The following is a 14,717-nucleotide window of genomic DNA, read 5'->3' as shown; positions in this document are numbered from 1 at the left end:
CCAAAGTGGATCAGACCAATGGTCAATCTAACCTGGTGTCCTGTCTTCTGATAATGGCCAATGCCAGGTGCTTCAGAGGGAATGAACAGAACAGGGCAATTTTTGAGTGATCCATCCCGTCATCCACTCCCAGCTCCTGGCAGTCAGAGGTTAGGGACACCCAGAGCATGGGATTGCATCCCTGACCATCCTGCCTAATAGCCATTGATGAAATATTCCTCCATGAACTCTCTCGTTCTTTTTCAAACCCAGTTATAGTTTTGGCCTTCACAACATTCACTGGCAACAAGTTCCACAGGTTGGCTACGTGTTGTGTGAAGAAATATTTCCTTTTGTTTGTTTTAAATCTGCTGCCTAGTAATTTCATTTGGTGACCCACAGATCTTGTGTTATGAGAAGGAGTAAATAACACTTCCTTATTTATTTTCTCCACACTAGTCATAATTTTATAGACCTCTATCATATCCCCCCTTAGTCATCTCTTTTCCAAGCTGAAAAGTCCCAGTCTTTTTAATCTCTCTTCATATAGAAGCTGTCCTATACCCCTAATCATTTTTGTTGCCCTTCTCTGTATCTTTTTTGAGATGGGACAACCAGAACTGCATGCGGTAGTCAAGGTGTGGGCATATCATGGATTTATATAGTGACATTAGAATATTTACTGTCTTATTATCTCTCTCTTTCCTACTGGTTCCTAATATTCTGTTAGCTTTTTTGACTGCTGCTGCACATTGAGCAGATGTTTCAGAGAACTATCCACAGTGACTCCAAGATTTCTTTCTTGAATGGTAACAGATAATTTAGATCCCATCATTTTGAATGTGTAGTTAGAATTGTTTTCCAATTTGCATTACTTTGTATTTATCCACACTGAATTTCAGCTGCCATTTTGTTGCACCATCACCCACTTTTCTGAGGTCCCTTTGTAACTTTTCACAGTCTGCTTTGGACTTAACTATCTAGAATAATTTCATATCAACAGACTTTGCCACCTCACTGTTTACCCCTTTTTCCAGATCATTTATGAATATATTGGTCCTAATACAGATTCCTGGGGGACACTGCTATTTACCTCTCTCCATGCTGAAAACTGACCATTTATTCCCACCTTTTGTTTCCTGTATTTTAACCAGTTACTGACCCATGAGAGGACCTTCCCTCTTAATCCAGGACTGTTTACTTGGCTTAAGAGCCTCTGGTGAGGGACCTTGTCAAAGGCATTCTATAAGTCCAAGTACACTATATCCACTTGATCACCCTTGTCCACGTTTGTTGACCCCCTCAAAGAATTCTAACAGATTGGTGAGGCATGATTTTCCTTTACAAAAACCATGTTGACTCTTCCTCTTACATGTTCATTTGTGTATCTGATCATTCTGTTCTTTACTATAGTTTCAATTAGTTTGCCTGGTACTGAGGTTAGTACTGGGCTGTGATTGCCTCTGGAGCCTTTGTAAAAACTGGTGTCATATTAGCTATCCTCCCATCATCTGGTACAGAAGCTGATTAAAGTGATAGGTTTCGTACCACAATTGATAGTTCTGTAATTTCATATTTGAATTCTTTCAGAACTAAACCAAAAGATTTAATAGTTTAGCGAAAAAATGCAGTTATAGGATTTGGAACCAATTGCTCAACTTACTTTGCAGAATATAGTTGTGAGGTATAGTCATTTGGTGACCTTGGGATGTAATCAGTGCATGTCAGAACTGAAAGAGAAACATTTATACAACAGAATTGTAAAGACAGGGTTTTTTTTTTAAATTACACAATTTCTAAGAGTAACAAAACGTAATGAATTGCAAGTGAAACATCAGCATGTCCCATGGTGTGTTCTAACCTGACAAACCACGTAGCCTGCGAAGTTTTTGGGGTTCTTTGGATATTTGGCTTAAAAGAGATTTACAAACACGTGCTGTTTAAACAGGATGAAAAATGTAACTTCCAGCCCCTGCAGATAAGTGCATCACTCACTATTACCTCTCTCTCTTCCATGTCGCAAGCTGTCCCTTCACAGGCTGATCACACCAGCCTCTGTGGCTTTCATTGTACACCTGGATTTTGGGAGCATGACAACCCGCCCGAACATTCTAATTTTCTTCACATGCATCTGGATCCGATGCCTCACTTCAGCATGCACTGCACTGAGAATGCCCTGGAACCCAGCTGTTACCGGAGCAACTATCATGGCTAAGGGAGAGAGGGATCGTAAGGCCAAGTTCAGCCAGGCTTTGCCGCCAGACTCTCCGCCCCCAAAGTACATGACCAGCAGCCAATCTTCTCCTTCTGGGGGCACCCTATTAGGCAGGATCCTGCCAACCCATCTCTTGGGACAGGTAGAGAAACAGCCCGGCTGCTGCCAGAACATCTATAGCAGCAAGGGGGAGAGCACCAACCTTTACAATCTGCCCTGGACCCAGCACATGGCTCTGACAGTCCATTTCCCTCTTGGGGACACCACATGAGACAAGAGTTCACCTGTCTTCTAGGGGCAGAGTGATGGGGTCAAACCGAAAACACATTCACTTAGCCACAAAGCCTGTCCAGAAGAGCCTGCCGCATCCTGTCCTTGGCTATCCTGTCTGTAAAAAGGGGGCTGCTCAGTCATTGTTTCTGTGGAGTATCCATCCTCCTCTAGTGGCTTGCTCACGTACAATGACACCTTTTGCTTCCAGCTAATGTAGTTAGTCCTGTAGCTCAAGTGTACATCTGAGCCGCAGGTCAAACACCGATGATGTGACGTTTATTACTGTTGTACATACCAATGTTTTTACTTTTTTCTGTTTAAAAAAAGCAAAAGGAAATTACATACCAAAAACTATGAAAAGAAAGTCATTCAGGTTGCAAAGGCAAGCACTCAAAAGTGCAGAAATGTCCGATTTAATGTCATCCATGCCTTCTGCGTGTAGCTTGTAATACACTCTTTCATTACATGATCACATGTTGTTTTTCTACAAGACCATGGCCTCATTCAGTGCACACGGTAGCTGGTGTTCAGGGAATGAATCTAGACTGCAGTAAATGTGCATTCTACTCTGCGGGCTTGCTGCCTCATTTGCTCTAGGAGTTGGGACGCACAAAGAGAATGAGGAAAGGAACTGCAGCAAGGGAAAGGATGGTCCTGGAGTGAAGGCCATTAAATGCCCTTTAGAACTGGCTTCTATCTTGGCTCTATCACACACTTCCTACGGGTGCGTGGCATGTCTCTTAAACCAATATTGTTGGCAGGTGGCCACTAACTGCATGCTTCTTACTTTCTGGGTGCCCAATGTGAAGACCCAGGGGCCTGATGCACAGACGTGCTGAGTGCGCAGAACTGTAAGTCAAGTCACTTGGAGCTGTGGATGCTCAGCACCTCTGGCAGCAAAGCAGTGAGATGTGGAGTTGTAGTACACAGGCACTGGCAGTCAGGAGGACCTAAGTTCTGATCCTGGCTCTCCCACTGATTCAACATGCATCCACAAGTCTCTTTCTTTGCCTTTGTCTCAGTTTTCACATTTATGAAATGGGGATGAGAAATGTTCTCCTACCTCACAGGGAAGGGGTGAATATAAATTCATTAGCGTCGGTGAGGCTTTCATGCTACATCGATAAGTACCAGAGAGGAGCCCATGAGGATATTACTAGTTTTGTATTCAGTGCAGGGTTTGGATGGTGTACGGTAAATAAGGCAAAGGCCAAACATTGAATGAAGAGCATAAGAACTGCCTCAATCCCTGAGCACTGTTTGCCCTATGCACTGAATGAAGCAGGGGTCTATGGAAACAGGGTGTGATTATATAATTAAAGAAGTGTATGTGCTAGAGGGCCAAACTGAGGTTGCACAGGCAACCTTCAATTGACATTTTGACTTCACAACCAAAATAACTTTCTTTTAACTTAGTGTTTTGGGAGGTAGTTTAGTTATATGACCTAATTCAACTTGATATTACAGTCTGAACCCTATAAAAGTTAATGATATAGCTCCCTCTGCTGTTTAGTATTATTAATAACTACTGAATGTTTATGTTGAAGGCTACTAATAGAGATGACAACAAAGAAAGTCTCAGGGCTTCTCTATACTAGGGATTAGTGTGTGGTAAACTGGGGTGTAAATCCATGGTGCACTGCCTTGCACACTAACAAGTCGTATGTACTCTGCTAAGTTCCCTAGCGTGCTATGATCTACTACCAAACAGCAGTAGGTCAAAGAGCACTAGAGAGTGGAGGTTACTTCCTTGTAACTGGAGGTTCTTTGAAATGTGTGGTCCCTTTTTGTATTCCACTGTAGGTTATTCTTACGCACCATGCTCCTGGAAGCGGATTTGAAAGTAGCATCTGTTGGTACGCACATGTCCTGACTCACCTCGTGCTTCCGTCCGAGGTGATAAAGGGCGGGACAGACTGACTTCATTTCCAGTTTCTTCTCCACTATGAATCAGACAGATCCAAAGCAGAGGGGAAGGAGAGCTGGTAGTGGGGACCCCACATCTCAAAAAACCTGCAGTTACAGGAAAGTAAAGTAATCTCTTTGAGTGATGGTCCCTATTATATTCCACCATGGGTGATTGACATGCAGTACCTAACTTGGAGGAGGGTGTGAGGATGAGGTGGAAGTGTTGTGCCAAAGGATGCATCTGCTGCTGAGTCCTGCACCAAAGCATAATGTGTTGCAAAGATGTGGACAGAACTCCACATGGCTGCTCTACATATGTCCATGACAGGCACGTCCTGAAGGGATGCCGGGGTCATAGCTTCAGCTCTAGTGGAGTGAGCCCATACCCCTGTGGGGTAAGTTTGACAGCTGGTAGCAGAGTTTAATGCAGCTAGAATCCATTTAGAGATTCTCTGGGGTGGAGACAGCCTGTCTCCTGAGTCTCTCTGCTACCACTATAAATAGATTTTCCAATTGGTTTCGTTCTCTGCAGGCAGAAGGCCAGAGCTTATTGGATGTTGAGGAAATGGAAGCAACCTTCTTCTGCAGATGCATGCGGTTTCAGGAAGAATACAGGCAAGTGAACAGATTGTTAATGTGAAATTGGGAGATCACCTTAGGTAAAAATTTCAGTGTAGGTATAAGGAAACCTTATCCTTTTGGAAGATTGTAAATGGTGTATCTGATCATCATAGCTCTGAGTTCTCCATACTCCTCACTGAAGTGATGGCAACAAGAAAGGCAACCTACATAGAGAAGAGAGACATGGAGCAAGATGCTATTGGCTTAAAGAGGGCTTCATTAATATTGACAGTACCAGATTCAGGTCCCAGTGAGGCGCAACGGTGCGAAGGTTCTGAGGAGGCCTTTCAAAAATCTAGCTCTTAGCAGGTGTGTAAAAATAGAGTAATCTTCCACAGGAGGATGGAATGTACTGATCATTGCTAGGTGGACTCTCCAAGTGTTGAGGGCAAGGCGCAATGTCTTTAAGGATAGAATGTAGTCCAGGATTAGAAGAATCTCAGATGCTTCTGGTAAAACTCCTTTATGTTGTACCCCAGACGAAAAATGCCTTTACTTAAGTCGGTAACATGTCTAATGGAATTTTTTCTACTGTTAGAGGGAATGACTTGTATGACCGAGGAACATGCCCATTCTATAGTTGATGCCAATTCAAATACCACACCATGAGGTGGAGTGATTATGAATTGGGGTGCTTGATTTCACAATTGCACTGTGTCAAAAGGTCAGGGAAGCATGGGATGCGGATCTGTGGGCAGCACAACATGAGCAGAAGATTGGGGAACCAGAACTGTCTGGGAAAGAAAGGGGTAATCACAATGACCATTGCCTTGTCTTGATGGTTTTTGTGGAGCACTTGAGGTAGGAACGGTACAGGAGGGAAGGCACAGTTGAACTGGTGTGATCAAGACACAAGAGGGCATTGTCCTGAGAGCGGTAACTGTGGGCTCCTTTAGAGCAGTATGTGGCACACTTCCTGTTTGTCCGAGAAGCTAATAGGTCCCTGGTTGGGATCCCCCATTGTGCAAAGATGTTATGTAGCACTGTGTCATGAAATTCCCATACATGAACGATCACAAATTGTCTGCTGAATGAGTCCACGAGCACATTGTGTCCCCCCTGGAAGACAGGCTACGGATAGGGTGATCTGACTTCGGATGCACCAATTCCAGAGTTTGACCACTTTTATGCATAGATTGGTGGATCTTGCTCCCCCTTGTTTGTTGATGTAAAAGACCGCAGTGGTGTTGTCCAACATGATCAAGACATGATGAGAGTGAATGAATGAAAGAAAGGATTTGCACACCCTTCTTACTTCTCAAAGTCCTAGGACATTGATGTGTATTTTGGATTCTTGAAGTGTCCACGTCCCTTGTGTGGTACGGTCATCCATACGAGCTCTCAAGTCAAATAGTAATGTCCTGGTGATAATAGTTCTGTCCAGGAACACCCACACACATGCGATGTGGGTCTATCCATCATAGGAGGGATGACAGTATCTTGGGTGGGACTGTCACCCTGAGGATCACAAAATGACAGTTTGGTGAGTACATGGACTGAAGCCATGTCTGCAGGCAGTGATGGTGAAGTCTAGCAAAGGGAGTCACGTAGATACATGAAGCCATGTGGTCATAGAGACTAGCACATCTTGGCTGGTACACAAGGGTTATTCATGATGTGAGATATGATGACATTCATCACTTGAAACCTGTCTGCACACAGGTATGCCCGAGCCGTGATAGAGTTTAGGGTAGCTCCAATGAAGTGCAGTGATTGTGTGGGGTTGAGGATTGACTTGATGCTGACTCCCATGAAGAAAGGAGGCTGAGTAACATGGAGGTCGATGAATGGGCTTCTTGGCAGAACCTGGTAGCTAGGAACCAGTCATCGAGGTATGGAAAAAACAAGGAGACCATAATGCCTGATGTGAGCCACTACCACGGAAAATACTTTGGTGAAGGTTCTGGGAGCGTTAGCTATCCCTAAGGTTAGTACTCTGTCTAGGAAATGGTCAGAGCCCTCCATAAATCTGAGAAAACATCTGTGGGGAGGGTGGTTGTCAACATGGAAATAAGCATTGTTCATATCGAGAGATATGAACCATATGCCTTTTTCTAAGGATGGAATTATTGTTGCCAATCTGACCATGCGAAACTTGAGTTTGCAAATGAAGCAACTGATGTGGCAGAGATCGAGGTTTGGTCTCCAACCACCCTTCTTCTCGGGTGTGAGGAACTAAGTCATGTAGAACCCCTGTTCCTTGATATTCTAGAGGAACGCGTTCTATTGCTTCTCATTGTAATGAGTTTATTTCTTGGGTAAGAATACTGTTGTGAGAGTGGTCCCCGAAGGGAGGGACTTGGTGGAGATAGCGTTATAAACTTGATTGTAAAGCCATTGAAGATGACATTCAGGATCCAGGTGTCTGTTGTTATTGCACTCAAAGCATGGAAAAAGAGTTCTAAATGACCCCCAAATGGAGTGGAAGGGTCATGAGGCAGTAGGCTCAGTGGTTGGTGGCTTTAAAGCTTGTCAAAAATACCTCATGGCTGGAGGTTGGGGGTTGAGACGTTGAAGCCTGTGAGAGTGGCCTGGATAATTGGGATCTCTGGACCTTCTGCTGCTTCTGTGGAGGTTCATATGGTCTCTGTGGGTAATACTGAGGAGACCCCGTACCTTTGGGTAGATGACAGGCAGTGAAATTTTTGTTCCAGGGCAGGAGTGTAGATGCTTAATGAATGAAGGGTGGCCCTGGAATCTTTTAGTGTATGCAAAGACTCATCTGTCTTCCAGTTGAAGAGATAGGATTCATGGAAAGGGAGGTCCTTGATGGTATTCAGGATCTCCCTCGGAAAACCAGAAGCATGGAGCCAAGACTTTCTATGAATCACAATAGCTGTAGCCATGGCCCTGGAGGAGGTATCAGCTGTGTCCACTGCATTCTGGAGAGGAGTTCTGGCTATGAGTTTACCTTCTTTGATGAGGATGTGAAAGCAGGTATAATCTTGTTGTGGGAGACTATTGGCGAATTCCTTGAATTTAGCATAATTCAGGAAGTGCCATTCTATAAAATGGGAAATAAGGACAAATGGAAGAATTACAGACCAGTCAGTTTAACTTCAGTACCCGGAAAGATAATGGAGCAAATAATTAAGCAATCAATTTGCAAACACCTAGAAGATAATACGTTGATAAGTAACAGTCAGCATGGATTTGTCAAGAACAAATCATGCCAAAACAACCCGATAGCTTTTTTTGGCAGGGTAACAAGCCTTATGGATGGGGGGAAGTGGTAGATGTGGTATATATTGACTTTACTTTTGATACTGTCTCGCATGACCTTCTCATAAACAAACTAGGCAAATACAATCTAGATGGAACTACTATAAGATGGATGCATAACCAGTTCCAATTCATTGGAAAAGGAAAAGGCAGACTACATTTCCAATGGCAGTACTGTCGGAGCCAATGGAATGGTGTGTAACACATGAGAAGAAGGCAAGAGACCCCGTACTGTAAGCATATCCCGTGGCATGGATATGAGTTCTCTGGAAATGGAGGAAGAGACTCTGGATCCAGCAAAGTGAAGACTTCTTGGGTTGCAGCCACGGATCCAGCTCTGCCTCGTGTAAGGGATATTCTCTCTTTCCTGGTTGCCGGTAATGGTACTGATATCCATCCTGGTGCAGGAGGTTCTCTCATCTTGTGGAGTGCTGGAGATGATGGCGCCAATGGTTCACCACCTGTAATCATTGGATCCCATTGTTTATGGGTCTTCTTCTCATGCCAGTGGGACTTAGAATGTGCTATGGCCCCTTGGGACAAGCTGGTGGAGGGAATGTCCAGTTCCTTAAACCTGGAGGAAGACTTAGTTCCATGTTTATTGGAATGCTTCCTAATCTCCCAACTACGCACTGCCATGGAATCTGTGAGGGTGGTTCTGCCGGCACCAGAGTCAGATGCCACAGCAAGAAGTGCACTCCTCCCTGAATCAGGCCAATGTCTGGGGAGGGTATTCTGGCATGGGTCCGACTGCAGTCTCATGGCCATCTCAATGAAATACTTGTGGAAATGAAGTGCACGGCCTTCTTGGGTACAGCTGGGGAAGGACTGGCAAATACTGCACCAAGCCACGATGTGAGCTTCTCCCATGCAGTAGAGGCAGTGTTGATGGCTGTCACTGACTGAGAAGGATCGCAGGCAAGGTGCACAGAGTTTGAAGCCCAGAGTCCTCGGCATGGTCAGGTACCTGAACAGGAGTATGAATGGGGGCAAAGTCTACACTAAACTAACTTAAAACTTTTAACTATTAAAACTAGAAACGAAATAAAACTAGTAAAAATGTATTAAAAACTAATAAAACTATTTACAGCCGTAATTAGAACCGCATCAGAGATGAGGACACTGAAAGTTCTGACCGGACCATGCCGCAATGAGAAGGAACTGGCGACACGGTAGGTCTGCCCCACCCCTTTATCACCTCGGATGGAAGCACAAGGCAAGTCAGGATACATGCACGGACCCACAGACACTACTTTCAAATTCTCTGATTCTGGGCACATGGTGCATATGCGTAACCACAGTGGAATACAACAGGGATCATCAGTTGAAAAATAATTTTTATTATGTAGTAGTAAGGTCCACAAAGCCACTTAGTGCATGGCAAGCGAGTGCACTGTAGATTTACACTCCACCTTGCCACACACTAATTCTCCATGTAGACAAACCCTCAGTGGATTGTAGACACTATGTCCCATGGAAGTCCCCAAGTGAGGACCCTCAGGGAGTTCTACTCTGTCACCTCCTGTTTAACTGTACTGAAGGCACTAGGGGACATTCTGAACTCCAGTGCTATCAGTATGCTAATGACGCTCCTCATCAAGTACGAAGGATGCATTCCAGTTCTCTCACTATGTGACCTTCTGTGAGTTGTTTATTCTGTGTCTCAGTTTCCCATCTGTAAAATTAAATTACTTAACTTCACAGATGTTTTGAGAAACTTTCTGTAAAGCTCAGAGCATCAAATTAACTGTGCTCTAGCAGTGCAAATTATTATAAGATTCCACTCAGGGTGTTTGTGTTGAGGTAATGACAATTTATGAAGAGACGGTTCCATTCATTTAATATATGTCATTACCAACCAACAGTCCCTGCTTCAAGGAAATTAAAGTCTAAGATTTAGACAATGCACAAAGGGAAATGAACAGGCAAACCACGGGGGGAGGGGGGGACAAGGTAATGACAGAGGCAGGGATGTTTACATTGGTAGTCACAGGTAGTCACCAGCCTAACCAATACCAGGCAGCAGTAATTTGTAGGCATTGCAGGAAAGGTAGGTGAGAGGGATTTAAGAGGCCGTGATAGTGGCTTCGTGAATTCTGACCAGGAGTTCCTCTCAAGCACAAGAGATGTGTGCAAGGAAGGTGTCTGTGAGAGAAACTGCCAGGAGGGAGCTAGAGATGGAGACTGGCATAATTAGTGGTGCAATAACAGGGGATGAGCTTCTGATAAGTAATTAGATTTGAAAGGTAAAACGGGGTAAATGGTGAAGGACCAAGAAGTTTGTGCTTGGTGCAGCGGACTCTGGGGAACCAATGGAGGGACACAAAGAAGTTTGTGCCTGGTGCAGCGGGCTCTGGGGAACCAATGGAGGGACACAAAGAAGGGAGTGAGGGGGGTCAGAACCACAAGCAGGAAGATCCTTACTTTCACTTGACATGGGAAGGTTTGGGCCAAGGCTTGAAGATTCAGGTTTCTGGTCACTGACTTCTGTGGTGCTCACTTGACTGAAAGGATAAAAGAACACATTAGCTACCAACATCACTGTGCACTAAACACCACCGGAAATTTTAAGCAATTGGTTTTGATCTTCCTAGCCAACAAAGACCACAGGGTGCTCAGGGAAACTCCCAGGGAAACACTGTAGAATCTGGAAGATATCCTTGCATCTCTTTGTACAAATATCAAATCCTCATCTCCTTCAGAGTGATAACTCACTAATTTTCTCAAAATAATAAACTTTTAATAAAACACAGAGGTTTCATACAACCTTTGCTGTAACATGTAAATGTGAAATATCCCAAAGGGACAAAAATAATCCATGTCACAACTGGATTGTGGGCAGCCAGATTTAGTAGCCAGAGCAAGAGTCCGCAGTCACAAGACAGGGTTTAGGAATCAGCTGGGTCAGGATACCAGGAGGTCAGGAGACAAACTGGGGATCAGAACCATGAATCAGGAACCAGAGTCAGGATTGATACCGGGAGATCAGAATCACGAATCAGACACCAGGAAATCAAGCAGCAGGACCAGGAAGCACAAGACATACAGTCCAAAACAGGGTGGAGCCCAGTTATTCAGACAGCTTCCTGCTCCTGCTGCAGGCTTAAGTAGGGCCAGCCAGTCAATCAGCTGCTCTGGAACTCCACCAATAGGAATGCAGGGGCAGAGCCTCACACTGGGGCTGGACGTCATTGGTCCTAGATAGGCAAGCATCAGCAGGCTTCAGGCACATGTTCGAGACCCATGTGTCATGACATCACCACCTCCCTTAGGGACACCTCTAAGTGATGTGGGTCCAGGTTTCTCAGGGTGACTCCTATGAAGGCCTGTACCAAGGTGGGAGCATGAACATTTTTCTCTGCTTACCAAATGGGTTCCTCTGGGCCATAACCTTCCCAATCGATCAGATACCATAATGTGCCCTGTTTGATCTTAGAGTTGAGGACGTCATGAATAATGCATTCCTCTTGAGACAGTACCTGTACCGATTCAAGTGCCGACTGGGCTTTATGCAGAATGTGTTCTCAGTTATGGTTTCAGAAGTGAGATGTGGAATACACAATGGACTCTAAGGGATCAAGGGAGCTGAAGCACGAAGGTGACCTGCAGTATGGGCCAAGGACCTGATAGTCTAGTTTCTGGGAGTATCTGTACATTTGGAGAAGTTCTGTTGAAAGCCATACCTTTCGTCCTATGCAGTAGGCGGGTCCCTATTATCTATGTTTGTTCGCATGTCTTTTGTAGTCCTCTGCTGTCTTTTCAAAGTGTCTGTTCACCTCCTCTTGGATGTATTCTACTAGATCTGAGGCAGATGGATCGGGGGAGGATGCGGGTAGTTGTGGGTGAAGTTATGGGTGGTAGCCATAGATGATTAAGAAGGGGCTGTGGCCTGTGGATGTGTGGTCTGCATTATTGTCTGAGAACTCTGCATATAAGTAACAATGAAGACCAGTCAGATGGTTGGTGTAGCACTGTAAGTGTTGTTCAAGGATCTGGTTGATTCTTTCCAGTTGGCCATTTGACTGCAGATGGTAAGTGGAGGACAGGTGCACATGGAGTCCTAATAAAGTAGGGTCTAGTGCCAGAAGCGGGCAGTAAACTATAGTCCCCAGTCAGAGGTGATATGATCTGGGAGGTCGTGAAGGTGAACTACATTGTCTAACCAGAGCTGGGTGGCTTCTTCCACAGAATAAAAGAAAAAAGGAATAAAGTGCAGGGAATAAAGTGAACCATGGTAGAAAGCAATCTACCACTGTTGGGATGGTTGTTCTACCACAAAGTCCAAGGAAATGGCTTCCCAAGGATGAGATGGGGTGTCCAGAGGCTGCAGGAAATCACAGGGTTTCTGATATTGATGCAGACACACAGTGTCAGGAAGCTATAACGGTTTTTATCATGGAGTGCATTCAGGGCCACCAAAAGAAAAAACGTTAATCGTTGCATTTTATATCACCTTAAGTGTCCTGCCGAGGAGGAGTCATGGCACAGTTGGAGAACTGCCAGCTTTGCGGATCTGGGGGGTGGGGAGGGAAGAGACATAGATGCAGTCCTTCACAAACATGACCCTCTCCCAGGTGTCGTGCAGTTCTTGATTGACAACTCATCAGATAGAATTCTGGAGGCAGAGGCAGAGCAGATGACTGCGAGCAGATCCTGGCAGCAGGCTGCATTAAGAAAGTCACAGGATTTGAAAATGTGAGCTAGATCCAGACTGGGGCCTCGTCGTCTGGGCCATATCTTTGGGACAAGGCATTAGCCTTGCTGTTCCTGATTCCAGGGCAGTAGGTCAAGGTAAAGTTGAACTGGAAGAAGAACAGGGCCCTGTTGTTGTTGGTTCAGGGCTTTGGCCTTGCAAAGGTACTCCAGGTTCTTGTGGTCTGTAAGCATTTGGACCAGATGACAAGCCCCTTCCAAGTAGTGCCACCACCTTCAAAGATAGTCTTAATTTCCAGGAGCTCCTTGTCCAGGATCTCATTGTTCTGCTCAGCAGGTGTGGTAGTAATAGGTAATAGGTAATTGGATGCAGTATTTGCTCAGGTCCATGCCTTTGGGATATGGCTGCCCCAATCATGGTGAGCACTGCCTTCCACAACAGAAGCTTGAGCCATGTCAGGGTGGGCCAGTACTGAAGCAGTGGTGAAGGCAAGCTTCAAATGCTCAAATGTGTGCTGGGCCTCATATGGCCACTGAAACATAGTGTTTTTCTCAGACTAGGGCAGTGAGAAGGCTCAGGTTTTTTGAAAAATTCGAAATGAACGTCTGGTAAAAGCTCATGAAACCTAAAAAATGTTGCAGGTCACACACATGGCAGGAGGCTCCCCAGTCTCAAACAGCCTGGACCTTGCATGGATCCATCTTGATGCCCTCTGGGAACAGAATGAAACCCAAGAACTCTGTTGAAGTATGATCAAATATGCACTTCCCTAGTTTAGTGCAGAGGCAGTGTTGTCAGAATCTCTCCAGGACTGTTTGGACGTGACTGTTGTGTTGGTCCACGCTGTCCAACAATATTAATATATCATCTAAATACACTAACATAAAGTAGTCCAGCACGTCTCGTAGCACATTATTAGTGGAATGCTGGAACTTTACTGGAGCATTACTCAGTCCAAATGGCATAACTAAATATTTGAAACGGCCATAGCAGGTCCGAAAGGTGGTCTTCCATTCGTCACCTTCTTGGACATGGATGAGATTGTAAACTCCCTGGAGTGCCAGTTTCGTGAATATGCAGGCAGCACCCACACAGTCCAACAACTCAGCTATCAAGTGTAGTGGGTATCTGATCGTTATGTGACTCAGGGCTCAGTAATACACACAGAGGTGGAGACTGCTATCATTTTTTTATGAAAAGAACCAGGCATGCCTGCTGGTGAAGTTGATTTGTGGATGAACTCCTAAGTTCAGGTTCTCAAGGAGATATTCTCATAGTGCTGTCAGTTCAGGCTCTGACATTGCATGTATCCATCCAAATGGTATCTTCGCCCCTGGCTGAAGTTCTATGGGCCACTGTGACACACTGTACTGCAAAGTAGTATTCTAGAACCCCCATATTCATCAGTGTGTTATGATTATGATATGTTTTGTGCAATATCCGCTTTGTGAGGTATCATTTGAAAAATCTTGATGTGCTGAACTTTAATATCCTCTTCGATTGTGTGTGATGTATGAAGTTTTGCTATGTTGTGATGTTAGGAACACCCACAACCAGCCTTTCAGTTACAACAAAGGAGGAGCCATCAGCACCTAGACCCATTCAAGGGAATCCACTCTCCTCACGGCCATCCCAGAGTCTTCTCAGAGAGAGCACGTAGGCAATGGAGACTGCCAGTCCAATGGGGGCTGCCTGATTCCCACATCACAGCAAGGATCTTTCCAGCAAACTAGAAGAAAGTATAAAAGAGGGGAAGTGACATCATCACTTGGCCTCTCTCCCCCATATCAACAGCTGAAAGATCGCCTGTAAGAAAAAAAGACTTGGAACTAGGGACATTGGTCC

General features: G+C 44.9%; 1 protein-coding gene across 2 annotated transcripts in view; it reads right to left on the bottom strand.

Moving 5' to 3' along the window:
• Nucleotides 1-14,717, bottom strand: part of EYA3 (EYA transcriptional coactivator and phosphatase 3) — a 140,819-nt gene that overhangs the window by 62,160 nt on the left and 63,942 nt on the right. For both annotated transcript variants that reach the window (XM_067530834.1, XM_067530835.1), the window contains exons 4-5: nucleotides 10,643-10,722; nucleotides 1,643-1,709 (exon numbers count right to left, since the gene is read on the bottom strand). In XM_067530834.1, the coding sequence (XP_067386935.1) occupies nucleotides 1,643-1,709; nucleotides 10,643-10,722 (147 nt within the window). The remainder of the gene's footprint in view (nucleotides 1-1,642; nucleotides 1,710-10,642; nucleotides 10,723-14,717) is intronic.

The sequence above is a fragment of the Emydura macquarii genome, unplaced genomic scaffold (genome assembly GCF_026122565.2).
Source record: "Emydura macquarii macquarii isolate MOO-44397 ecotype Brisbane River unplaced genomic scaffold, CSIRO-AGI_Emac_v2 contig_3113, whole genome shotgun sequence".
Classification (NCBI taxonomy): Eukaryota; Metazoa; Chordata; order Testudines; family Chelidae; genus Emydura; species Emydura macquarii.
Note: the sequence above shows the minus strand (reverse complement) of the source record. Positions and strands in the feature narration are given on the sequence as shown.